General features: G+C 36.4%; 1 protein-coding gene across 35 annotated transcripts in view; it reads left to right on the top strand.

Annotated features, from left to right (window-relative positions):
• The window catches only part of LOC100005008, a 46,988-nt gene extending 34,228 nt beyond the window's left edge, over positions 1 to 12,760 (top strand). For 5 of the 35 annotated variants that reach the window (XR_015520720.1, XR_015520719.1, XR_015520714.1 and 2 more), the window contains 5 exons: positions 1,101 to 1,307; positions 3,803 to 3,908; positions 6,152 to 6,299; positions 9,013 to 9,381; positions 9,749 to 12,760. Coding sequence is in view for 5 of the 35 variants with exons in the window: in XM_087301908.1 (XP_087158034.1) it covers positions 1,101 to 1,307; positions 3,803 to 3,908; positions 6,152 to 6,299; positions 9,013 to 9,054 (503 nt within the window). In the remaining 30 variants the exon portion in view is untranslated. Of the gene's footprint in view, positions 1 to 1,100; positions 1,308 to 3,802; positions 3,909 to 6,151; positions 6,300 to 9,012 lie in introns of all 35 variants that reach the window. The other 30 variants (XM_087301908.1, XM_087301907.1, XM_087301906.1 and 27 more) reach the window with 14 other exon arrangements.
• The last annotated feature ends 107 nt before the right edge of the window (positions 12,761 to 12,867 follow it).

The raw sequence follows: 12,867 nt of genomic DNA, 5'->3' as shown, positions 1-12,867 counted from the left end.
GATACGATACGTTATCAATGATATATTACGATACAATATGATGTGTGATTTGATGTGTAAAATGATACGATAAGATATACGATACGTTACATTATCGATGATATGTTACGCTACAATATGATGTGTGATTTGATATGTAAAATAATACGATACAAGATATATGATACGATACGTTATCAATGATATGTTACGATACAATATGATGTGATTTGAAACGTAAAATGATACGATACAAGATATATGATACGATACATTATCAATGATATATTACGATACAATATGATGTGTGATTTGATGTGTAAAATGATACGATACAAGATATATGATACGATAAGTTATCAATGATATATTACGATACAATATGATGTGTGATTTGATGTGTAAAATGATACGATAAGATATATGATACGTTACATTATCGATGATATGTTACGCTACAATATGATGTGTGATTTGATATGTAAAATGATACGATACAAGATATATGATACGACACGTTATCAATGATATATTACAATACAATATGATGTGTGATTGGATGTGTAAAATGATACAATACAAGATATATGATACGATACGTTATCGATGATGTTATGATACAATTTGATGTGTGATTTGATATGTAAAATGATACGATACAAGATATATGATACGATAAGTTATCAATGATATATTACAATACAATATGATGTGTGATTTGATGTGTAAAATGATACGATAAGATATATGATACGTTACGTTATCGATGATATGTTACGCTACAATATGATGTGTGATTTGATGTGTAAAATGATACGATACAAGATATATGATACGACACGTTATCAATGATATATTACGATACAATATGATGTGTGATTTGATGTGTAAAATGATACAATACAAGATATATGATACGATACAACATATATGATACAATACGTTATCGATGATATGTTACGATACAATATGATGTGTGATTTGATACATAAAATGATACAATACAAGATATGATACGATACGTTATCGATGATATGGTATGATGCACTATGATGTGTGATTTGATAAGGTAAAATGATACGATACAAGACCTGTGATACAAGATGATGTGTTTGTTTCAGGGTTGATGGTGGAGGGATTGTACCGGCGGTGTGGCATCGCTCCTCAGATCAGTAAACTGGTGGACACCCTGCGTGTTTCTCCAAAAGAAGCTGTTCTGCAAACCGACGAGCTCTCCGTGCTGGACGTTTCCGGAGCGCTGAAGCAGATCCTCCGACAGAGCGAGCTCATCCCACAAACACACAGACCACACTGGCAAAACGCAGCAGGTCTGAACTCAACAGACATTCATTCAAAGATTAATTACTTCATGACAATAGGAATATAGGCTACGAAGTCAGAAAGGGTGTGTGTATGAGTGTGTGAGCGTGTCTGAGTGTGCGTGTATGTCCGTGTGCGAGTTTTTGTGTGTGTGTGACTGCATGCATGAGTGTTAGTGTGCGTGACTGTGTTTGTGTGAGCGCATTTTTGTTTGAGCATGTGGGGGTTTTTGCGTGTGCTTGACTGCGTGTGAGAGTGCTTGCGTTTGTGTGCGCGCAAGCACATTTTTGTTTGAGCGTGTGAGTGCATGAGTGTGTTTGTGCATGCGTGCGTGCAATTTTCGCTTGAGCGTGTGCTTATGTGTGTGTGAGAGTGTGTGTATGTGTGTTTTTGTTTGTGCATGCCTGCTTGCATGAGCGCTTGTCATCATATGCATGAGCATTTTTGTTTGAGCTTGGGTGCATCCATGCATGTGTGTGTGCGCATTACATTGTGTGCAGTACTAGTCACTGTGTGTGTGCTTGCGTTCGTGTGTGTGTGTGTGTGTGTGTGTGTGTGTGTGTGTGTGTGCATTACACTCTGTGCTGTAGTAGTGATTTTACGGATGGTGTGTGCGCGCACGTGACATTATACAAAATGCAAATTGTCATGAATAAACTGAAAAAGCCCCCCGAGATGAAGGCATGAAGGCAGTGGATTTTATATTTATATAGGCTGGAAAATAATATTTTTTGTAATATTTTAATCCTTTAATTCTTTTTCATTTGTAAAGATATTTGTGTATTGCTGTACATCCTGTGTGTATTAAGCAGTGTGTAAGCGAGGCGCACAACTAACGCACTTTGCGCTGGACAATAGACCTGATTTGATCTGATCTATGAACATTCTATTATAGCTCCTCAAAATAGCAACGCTCCAGCAATGCGCCTCAACACACCTCCTTTTTTAGACCAGAACGCCTATGGGCGCACACATGAGTGCAAATGCATTTGCTATTTAAACGGCGTGCTGCAAAACGTCAAAACGACACTTGTGCCAAGCTGAAACTAGCAAACAACAACTGCGTCGCGCCTTGCGCCGGGTGTACGATTAACCTAGTTAAAGAGAGAATTAACCTAGTTAAACCTTTTAATGTCACTTTAAGCTGAATACTAGTATTTTTTGCACACTGTATTTCGTACAGCATTTTCTTAAAGGGTCACGAAACACCAAAACACATGTTTTGAGCTGTTGACAGTCGTATATGTTAAAAACACTATTAGGACACCTATATTTCACTAAAAAGTGTAAATTGATTGTTTTTGCGTTATTTCAAGCAAATTCGTACTTCCGGTTTGAAACAAATTTTTGATGCTACGGTCATGACATAATAGCCTGTATTCCAGCGTGCAGACTGGACCTCTGTGCCAGAGTGTGTCTTATTACGTCTTACAGTGTGTTGCATTAATGCATGAGTAAGGCTTGGTTCAAACCAATCAGCGCGCTCTATTGTGCAACTTCATTAATATTCATTACTGTCACAGTGTTTTCACGACAGAGACGCCACGTTGTGTTGGCAAAACAAGCGTGAAGTGTTGCTTTTATAGTTTGCTGCCGTTAAGTTTTGTTTTCATTTTCTCTCTGTGAGAGCTCAGACTCACGTGTGGATTAACAGTGTACGCGACGCTCGACAACAATAACTTACGTGTCTAAGGAGGATTATTGTTTACCTGAGAGCTGTTCTCATCTGCAAACGCTGAGATCTGGATTCGCTTGTAGTCTCCTCTTCATAAAGACGCGGCTCTAGTTGCTGGTGATTGTCCTGTCTCTACAGATTTGGTAAGTGAGCGACCAGCGCTCTTTGTTTATTCAGTTTGTTCGTATCTAACTAACTATTGCACAGAGTGTAAACATGTTAGCACCACAACCAAACTTTAACCTCGTGTAGGGTTTTCACCGCATTTTGTGACCGGAATAACACACGCGGCTTTCTGACACTACCTGCCGTGTGCATCTAAGTTTCCGGGAAATGCGGAGGTTTTTTTCTCTCATTCGCCGTGCGGTATCAAACATTGCATGAAAAATACACGCTTAGAGCAGATCCTCGAATCAAATATCTCGTTTGTCGCGAGGAACATGAATGAATTCCCTGAATGAAAGAGCCAAACTGCAGTTAAAGTCCACCATTTAATAATTTGGCAAATAATTCGGCCACAGATGTCCAAGTAAACACAGTCACTTTGTCCCCTGTGTGTGTGTGTGTTTTGACTCAAACTCAGCGCGCCCAAATAGACACTCCCACACTATTCCTCTTTTCTTCCTCCGACACTCCCCCCTAAACAAAGCTGGACACGCCCACTTTTATGATTTTTTTTTCCAAAGTAGAGGTGTGAAAACACCCTGCTGAAATGAGGGGGTTTCATAGCCCTTTAAATATTCCAGACAGCACTGAGACATGAATGACTGAGTTCTTCAATGTTCTGTAAGAAGTATAATATATTACTTCTCGTTTATTTCTCCACAGCTCTGCCAGGGGAAAAGGTCCGTCTGCAAACGTATAGAGAACTGCTGAAACAGCTTCCTCCAGACAACATCGCTACACTGAGTGCTCTCTGTGCACACCTCAACAAGTAAGCCATTCAACTCTGTCCTCGTAAACACACTTATTAGAATACTGAAGACCTGGAGTTACTCATGTAAACAACACACAATTATCAATCTGATTATATGAGGCTTTTAGAATGTCCACATTTTACTTTGTACTAAGCTTGAGCAATCGACAGCCTGCACGATTTGTGTACATTATTATTAGTGTTATTATTATTATTTAAATGTCGAAACCTTCAAAAACACTATGGGCTCTATGTTGGTGGCCATGCGCAAAACGCAAATCGCAGGGCGCAAACGCTTTCAAGGCGTGTCAGAATCCATACTTGCTAATTTAAGGACGGGAAAATCCGCTTTGCGCCGTGGCGCATGGTCTAAAAGTGTTGAGTTTATTCTCTTAATGAGTTATAGGTGTGTTTTGAGAAAAAACAATCAGAGTCTCATCTCCCATTCCCTTTAAGAGTCAGCTGCATCGCGCCAAGAGCGCATTCCTTATTAACATGACGTAAAGTAAGTTCACTTTCGATTTTGCTCTTGTGGATAGGGAAACCTTTACGCACAGACATCATTTAGCTTATAAATAATTAATTGCGTTTGTTAAGCACAAAGATTTGTTTCAAAACTATTTCTAAATTCAGTTCTAATTTCTAGCAAACGAATAAATGAACAATAATGACCAAGTGTGCTCAAAATACTGAGTTATTTCCAAATACACATGCTGTGCCCCATATGGTCTAAAACCTGACAGGTGGACAAATCTAAGCTTGTTTTTAATAAAACAAATATAAATATGGATATAATAAATAATACTGCTAATAATAATAACATTATACAAAAGCAGATTGTTATGAATGAACTGAAAAAGCCTCCCGAGATGAAGAAGACATAAAAGCAGTGATTTTTCATATTTATGTAGGCTAGAAAATAATATGTTTTGTAATATGTTAATCCTGTATATTTATATCCTATATCTATTCTTATTATATCCTATATATATCCTTAATATTTAAATTTTTTCATATGTGAAGATATTTGCCTATTGCTCTCTTGTGTGTATTAAGCAGTGTGTAAGCGAGGTGCAACTCTGTGCTGGAGTTTAGACCGGGTTAGTTTTGGTCTAATGAAAAATCTATTATAGTTTCTTAAAATAGCAACGCGCCAGCGGTCTGCCTCAAAACCACTCTTGCGCCAAGCTGAAACTACCAAAACATATTGCGTCGCGCCTTGAGCCACATTGCGCCGGGTGTATGATAGGGCCCGTAGAGTTACATGTGTAAACAATAGAACTTCGTAATAAGCTTGAGCAATAGACGAAATGCATGAGCTGTGTACATTATTATTATTAGTGTTATTATTAAAATGTCGAAAGCTTCAAAAGCATCTTTTTAATGACTAAAAAGTTGCTAAATGGTAACAAGTTATAATATTTCAGTAGTTAATGTTAGTGAATATGTTGTTCACTGCCTATTAATGTTAGTACATATAATAATAATAATAATAATAATAATACTAATAATAATAATTTTCATTTATATAGCGCCTTTCCAGAGCTCAAGGACACTTTAAAAGCAATGCAACAAAAGATAAACAAACATACATGAAGTCAAATATAACAAACTGGAGTTACACAAACAAGACCTAAGAGACATATGAGCAGAGTGGAGGGGGATCAGATAAAGTGGTCAGTTTGGCAGATCAAAAGAAGAGGCGATACAGAGGGACAGCGAGAAGGCCAGAGTCAGCAGAACGTAAAGAGCGAGTTGGGGTGTAGGGGACAAGCATGTGTTTATTACAGCATTGAACTATTAAATGTATAATAGTACTTGATAACTCCATGTGTATTAACTAACTTTAATAAGCAAACATTTGGCTTTTACTGAAATGAATTGAATTTTAAAACTAAATAAATATATATTTACACACATTTACATGAGTAAATCTGCCAATAGTATCTGGATGCAGCTTTTATGATGCAAGCTGAGACTGCATCCCTCAGCGATGCAATGTCAGACTCAATGCACTCAATGGAGTGAGTGACGTCACTGTGACGGGTGGGGTTGGGTGAGCCCATTAAAAAGCACTGGATGCAGCCCAGATTGCACTGCACCAGGTCTGCAGCCAGACCCCTCTCAAATCTGCAGATTTCTGCACACACAGGGCCTACCAATAATCCACAACTTAACATTGTCTAATGGTGCGTTCACACCAGACAAGAACAAGTGTAAAGACATTCACACGTTGCTTGTGTTTCTCTTTCTGCTGCCAGCGTGCAGAAGCACAGTCAAACCAACCGCATGACGGCTCATAATCTGGCCGTGATCTTCGTGGTCATATTCTTCCAGGAGCTGGCCATGAACATAAACATGGTGCAGATGACCCGGGAGCTGATCCTGAACCACACACACATCTTCAGGGTGAGCGTCTGCACCATCATCACTTACAGTATCTGTTCACTGTATTTAACCCTTGTGTGCTGTTGGGGATGTTTTCATTCACTCTAAATGAATGCGGTTATACTCACTGCAGGTATTATTTGATAATTCGGTCGTTTATTTCACTGATAACCGTCAAACGTCATCAGGGAAACGGTTTAAATTTCTACTTAGTAAAAAAACATTAGTGCTCCATTTGGGACGCCACTACATACATGTACTATCCTGTTGAGTGCGTAAGTGCATGAGTGCATAGTGTATAGTGTGCCATTTGGGACGCAGCTCTAGAGTTTTTGCCAAAGGGCGTGTCCAAGGGAGCCTGACAAACCGCAGTGATTCGCCATGAAACAGGAAGTACTTATAACTTAGCCACACTCTGGCTGTTTCTCAATTCCAAGAACGCAGAGAACGGACTTGTGTCCTTGTGGAGACCGGTGTTGCCAGGTGTCCTCGGAAGAACGAACTCAGGAGACCGCGAGGGCAGAGAACGCATCCTTTGAGAATTGAGATGCTGCGTTCTTCCTGATGGTCACATGACCTTCACGTGTTTTAAATGGTAAATTATTTAAACATTACAGCATTCATACAACGATTTATTGTTTTTCCCCTTTTCAAAATATATACTTTGCATAAAAACATTATAAATATATGTTGCACAATATAAATAAAACAGATTTTAATACGAATTTCAGCAAACAAACACCCTTAATGTGTTTATTCCTTAATTAAGATATTCATGTTAATGTTTACTCTCACCGTTTCATTTAGGGAAACTCCTGAGGTAAATAAGTCATATCTCTGAACTTTAATAATAAATCGGTAACACTTTAGAATAACTATCCGTTATGACTAGTTAATAGACCATTAATAAACTTTTAGTTAACAAGTTATAAATGACTTGTTAAACAAAAGTTAATAGTTTGTTAATTATTTATACTTGTGCCTTATAGATGGCTAATAGATAACTTACAAGCTGTTAGTTAACAAGTTGTAAATTTCTTCTTAACTGTATTTTAAGGATTTATAACTATACCTAAAACATTAGTAATAGATCATGAACAAGCTGTTAGTAAATAACTTAATAAAGACTTGTTAAGTATCAGTTAATAGTGTATGTATGTTATTGGGACGTTATTCTAAAGTTGCAGCTATTCTTCATTTATTAACTGTTAGTAAATGAGGAATAGTTGCAACTTTAGAATAACGTCCCAATAACATGCTTGAGCTAATAACTAACACTTAACTATTATATTTACTCACACTTTACAGATCAGTTGTTCACCATCTAATAACACCAGTGAAACTTTTTTATTAGACCACTGGTGTAATTTTACATTTTTATTTATTTTGTTTTCATGTTTAGCACTTCATGGGTTTGTATTCTTGCATACTGTTGTACTGCCATGTGATGGCGCAGTATGTGTGTTTCTATACATTAAACACAACGTTTAACATTTCATATGTGGAGTTTCTTTGGTAAAACACAGCACACAGAATAGCCTATAAGTGGAACAAGGTTTAAAAACAAACATTTTATATTTTAAATATTACATCAAATTTCTGTAGCTTGAACTTGTTCCATCCATTTGCTGTTCTACAAAGATTCTCTGGTATTAGTAGATGGTTAACAAACGATGAACAACTCTCGTCTGTGAAGTGTGAGTAAATATAATAGTTAAGTGTTAGTTATTAGCTCAAGCATGTTATTGGGACGTTATTCTAAAGTTGCAACTATTCCTCATTTACTAACAGTTAATAAATGAAGAATAGCTGCAACTTTAGAATAACGTCCCAATAACATATATACACTATTAACTGATACTTAACAAGCCTTTATTAAGTTATTTACTAACAGCTTGTTCATGATCTATTACTAATGTTTTAGGTATAGTTATAAATCATTAAAATACAGTTAAGAAGAAATTTACAACTTGTTAACTAACAGCTTGTAAGTTATCCATTGCCCATCTATAAGGCACAAGTATAAATAATTAACAAACTATTAACTTTTGTTTAACAAGTCATTTATAACTTGTTAACTAAAAGTTTATTAATGGTCTATTAACTAGTTATAACGGATAGTTATTCTAAAGTGTTACCAATAAATCTAAATAAAATGCTGCGCTTCCCACCTCCAGTCGCAATGACTTCTAGGACTTCTAGAGCAAGTTCGGTGCTCAAGTCTGCATCGGTGCGTCCTCGATATCAAGAACACATCCGGGAAGTTTCACGCGTCCTCCATACTTGCGGTCTTGAGTATTGGAACTGAACTTAGGCAGCTGATGATGACGTTTCACGAGAACACGAGGACGCAAGACCGCTGAAGAACGCATACTGAGAAACAGCCAGTGTCTGATCTGCCTGAAACCTCACATGGTCGATAAGATTCCTCTCCTGAAGACATCTACATGCCAACATTGAGTCCAAGTCATAGCACCACCTGCTGACAGAAGGAAGTTTGGCATACATCTGTGATTTTTTTCAGATTTTTTGTTTATTGTTCGCTCTTCTCTGTCATCCTGAGGCCGCCGGGCAGTGGTCAGCCCGGGTGCGAGGTCCCTATCATCGCTGCTTGCAGCTTTAATTCCAAGTTATTTTTTTTCATGCATCACTCTGCATAAAGCAGCTAATGCAATGACTTAAAAATGAAGTTGAATAAATGTCATATCAGAAATGCTTCTGTCATGATCTGCAGAGTCCTGTGGAGACAGACGGAGCCATCGTCACTGTATTCTGAAGAGTTCTCCTGATGAAGCGTGACCGATCAAGACTGTGATCCTTCAGCTCTCCTTATTTATTCCAGCACCTCACACGTGACTTTATTAATGCATTAATCACCTCAAACCTGAATGTTACAGTGAGTCTGTCACTAACACAGTTAAAGGGGTAGTTCTCCCTTGTTACCTATATATATTAAAGATATTTTGAAGAATGTTGGAAGCCCGTTGACTTCCATGGCATTTGTTTTTCCTGCTGTGGAAGTCAGTGGGTAGAAATATCTTCCATTCTGTTCCCACAGCAGAAGGAAGCTCATAGAAAGGGAGCGAGTAAATAGTGAGTGCATGTTCATTTTTGGGTGAACCGTCCCTTTAAGAAATGCTGAAGAGAGGCTAGCGGACAGACTAAATGAAGACCATTAGCATCAGTGATATTTTGGAGCAGGTCACTGATTGTAAATCTAATAGTTGCATGTCCTGCTTTGTGAAAAATTTTAATTGTCATCATTTGCTCATATTTGACGTTGACCAGACTTGTGTTGTTTTGTACACAAAAGAATGTTGAAAACCGGTAACCATTGACCTCCATTGTAGAAAAAAAAAACAAATACAATGGAAGTTAATGGTTACAGGATTTTTCAGAATATCATCATCATCAGTTTGTGTTTAAAACAACAACAACAACAACAACAACAACATTTGCATTTCTTAAAGGGACGGTTCACCCAAAAATGAAAATTGTCATCGTTTACTCACCCTTGACTTTTTTCAAACCAGTTTGAGTTGTTGTTGTTGTTGTTGTTGTTGTTATTTTTTAATCTGGTAACCAAAAAAGAAGATATTCTGAAGAATGTTAAAAACCGGTAACTATTGACTTGCATTGTTGGAAAAACAAATACTGTGTTGTTTTTTACAAAATGTTAAGGATATTTGGAAAATCCTGTAACTGTTGACCTCCATTGTAGGAGAAACAAATAATATGAAAGTCAATGGTTACAGGATTATTCAGAATATCATCTTTTGTGTTCAAAACAACAACAACATTTGCATTTCTTAAAGGGACGGTTCACCCGAAAATGAAAATTATCACCGTTTACTCACCCTTGAGTTGTTGTTGTTGTTGTTGTTGTTGTTGTATTTTAATCTGTTAACCAAAAAAAGAAGATATTCTGAAGAAATGTAGAAAACTGGTAACCATTGACCTCCATTGTATTTGTTTTTCCTACAATGGAAGTTAATGGTTACAGAATTTTTCAGCATATTATCTCTTGTGTACAAAACAACATGCAACTATTAGACTTACAATCAGTGGCCTGCTCCAAAATATTAAATATTGTTAATCCACTAGGAAGTGTACGTTTAGTCTATCTGTTAGCCTCTCTTCAGTGTTAAATATTGCATTTCTTAAAGAGACGGTTCACCCTTAAATAAAAGTTGTCAATGTTTACTCACCCATTGACTCGTTTCAAACCAGTTGGAGGTGTTGATTTTTTTTAAACGGTTAACCAAAAAAAGAAGATAATCTGAAGAATGTTGAAAACCGGTAACCATTGACCTCCATTGTAGGAGAAACAAATAGTATCTTTCATATTTTGTACAAAATAACACAGTATTTTTTGTTCCCCAACAATGGAAGTCAATGGAAACAAATACTATAGAAGTCAATGGTTACGAATTTTTTCAAATATCCTTAATATTTTGTACAAAACAGCATAGCATTTGTTTTACCCATAGATTTCCATTGTATTTGTTTTTCCTACAATGGATGTCAATGGTTACCAGTTTTCAACATTCTTCAGATTATCTTCTTTTTTGGTGAACCGTTTAAAAAAAAAAAAAAATCAACACCTCCAACTGGTTTGAAGCGAGTCAATGGGTGAGTAAACGATGACAACTTTTATTTAAGGGTGAACCGTCTCTTTAAGAAATGCAATATTTAACACTGAAGAGAGGCTAACAGATAGACTAAACGTACACTTCCTAGTGGAGTAACAATATTTAATATTTTGGAGCAGGCTACTGATTGTAAGTCTAATAGTTGCATGTTGTTTTATACACAAAAGCTGATATTCTGAAAAATTCTGTAACCATTAACTTCCATTGTAGGAAAAACAAATACAATGGAGGTCAATGGTTACCGGTTTTCTACATTCTTTAGAATATCTTCTTTTTTTTGGATAACAGATTAAAAAACAACTCAAGGGTGAGTAAATGATGACAATTTTCATTTTCGGGTGATCTGTCCCTTTAAGAAATGCAAATGTTGTTGTTGTTTTGAACACAAAAGATGATACTCCGAATAATCCTGTAACCATTGACCTCCATTGTAGGAGAAACAAAGAATGTGGAAGTCAACAGTTACAGGATTTTCCAAATATCCTTAACATTTTTTACAAAACAACACAGTATTTGTTTTTCCAACAATGAAAGTCAATAGTTACCGGTTTTCAACATTCTTCAGAATATCTTCTTTTTTGGTTACCAGATAAAAAAACAATAACTCAAACTGGTTTGAAAAAAGTCAAGGGTGAGTAAACGATGACAATTTTCATTTTCGGGTGAACCGTCCCATTAAGAAATGCAAATGTTGTTGTTGTTGTTGTTTTAAACACAAACTGATGATGATGATCATGATATTCTGAAAAATCCTGTAACCATTAACTTCCATTGTATTTGTTTTTTTTTTTTACAATGGAAGTCAATGGTTACCGGTTTTCAACATTCTTCATATCTTCTATTTTTAGTTTACGGATTAAAAAAAAACAAAACTCAAACTGCACTGAAACAAGTCAAGAGCGAGGAAACGATGACAATTTTCATTTTGTGTGAACCGTCCCTTTAAGAAATGCATTTCACACTCAAGAGAGGATAAAGACTAAATAAAGTCCACTTCCTAATGGATCAACAATAACAGATCATGGTGATATTTTGGAGCAGGTCACAGATTGTAAATCTAATAGTTTAATTCTTTGCAAAAATGAAAATTTGGTCATCATTTACTCATCAACGACTTCTTCCAAACCAGAATGACCTTTGTTATTGATGTTTTGAACACACAATATGATCCTGTAACCATTGACCTGCATCGTAGGAGAAACAAATACTATGAAAGTCAATGGTTACCGGATTTTTCCAAATACCTTTTAATATTTTGAACAAAACAACATAGCATTTAGTTTTCCTACAATGGAAGTCAATGGTTACCGGTTTTCAGCATTCTTCAGATTATCTTCTTTTGTGGTTAACAGATCAAAAATGATTAAAGGTATAGGAAAGTCTTCATTTCCGTGTGAACGATCCCTTCAAAGTTTACATGATACCCTGCTCTGGCTTTATTTACTCCCTTAACCCAGAGATTGAACGTTGAGTTTCCCTGTAAAAACATACAAGTAGACTCCACTTGAAATTGGGTAACGTATTTCGTGTGAGTTGACTCTACTTTTAACCCGAGTACTCTAGTTGACTTGATTCTAACTCGATAAGCTGTGCAGTGTCACCTTTCGATTTTAATTCTTTGACAAGTCTGTGAACAGTGACACTAAAGCCACTGCCCGTTTGTCTTCTCATACCGAATGTATTTATTTCCTGTCAATTCTGTATTATTTAAAACCTATAAAAATATATTTGATTGTTAATATTACATCTATAAATGAACGACAGTGCTTTCATATTCTATTTTAAAGCTCTGTGTAAACTATGAATGATTCAATAAATTCAGTTCAATCACTTCCAATGAGTCGACTGTTAATCTTCAACAAAGTGAGTTACACAACAGGCCAAACAGACTCCGTCGGTGCGTCCCAATTCACATACTATATCCGTCTTAAATAGTA

Source organism: Danio rerio, chromosome 21 (assembly GCF_052040795.2).
Source record: "Danio rerio strain M-AB ecotype USA chromosome 21, GRCz13ab, whole genome shotgun sequence".
Classification (NCBI taxonomy): Eukaryota; Metazoa; Chordata; class Actinopteri; order Cypriniformes; family Danionidae; genus Danio; species Danio rerio.
This window is presented reverse-complemented; position numbering and strand designations above follow the sequence as displayed.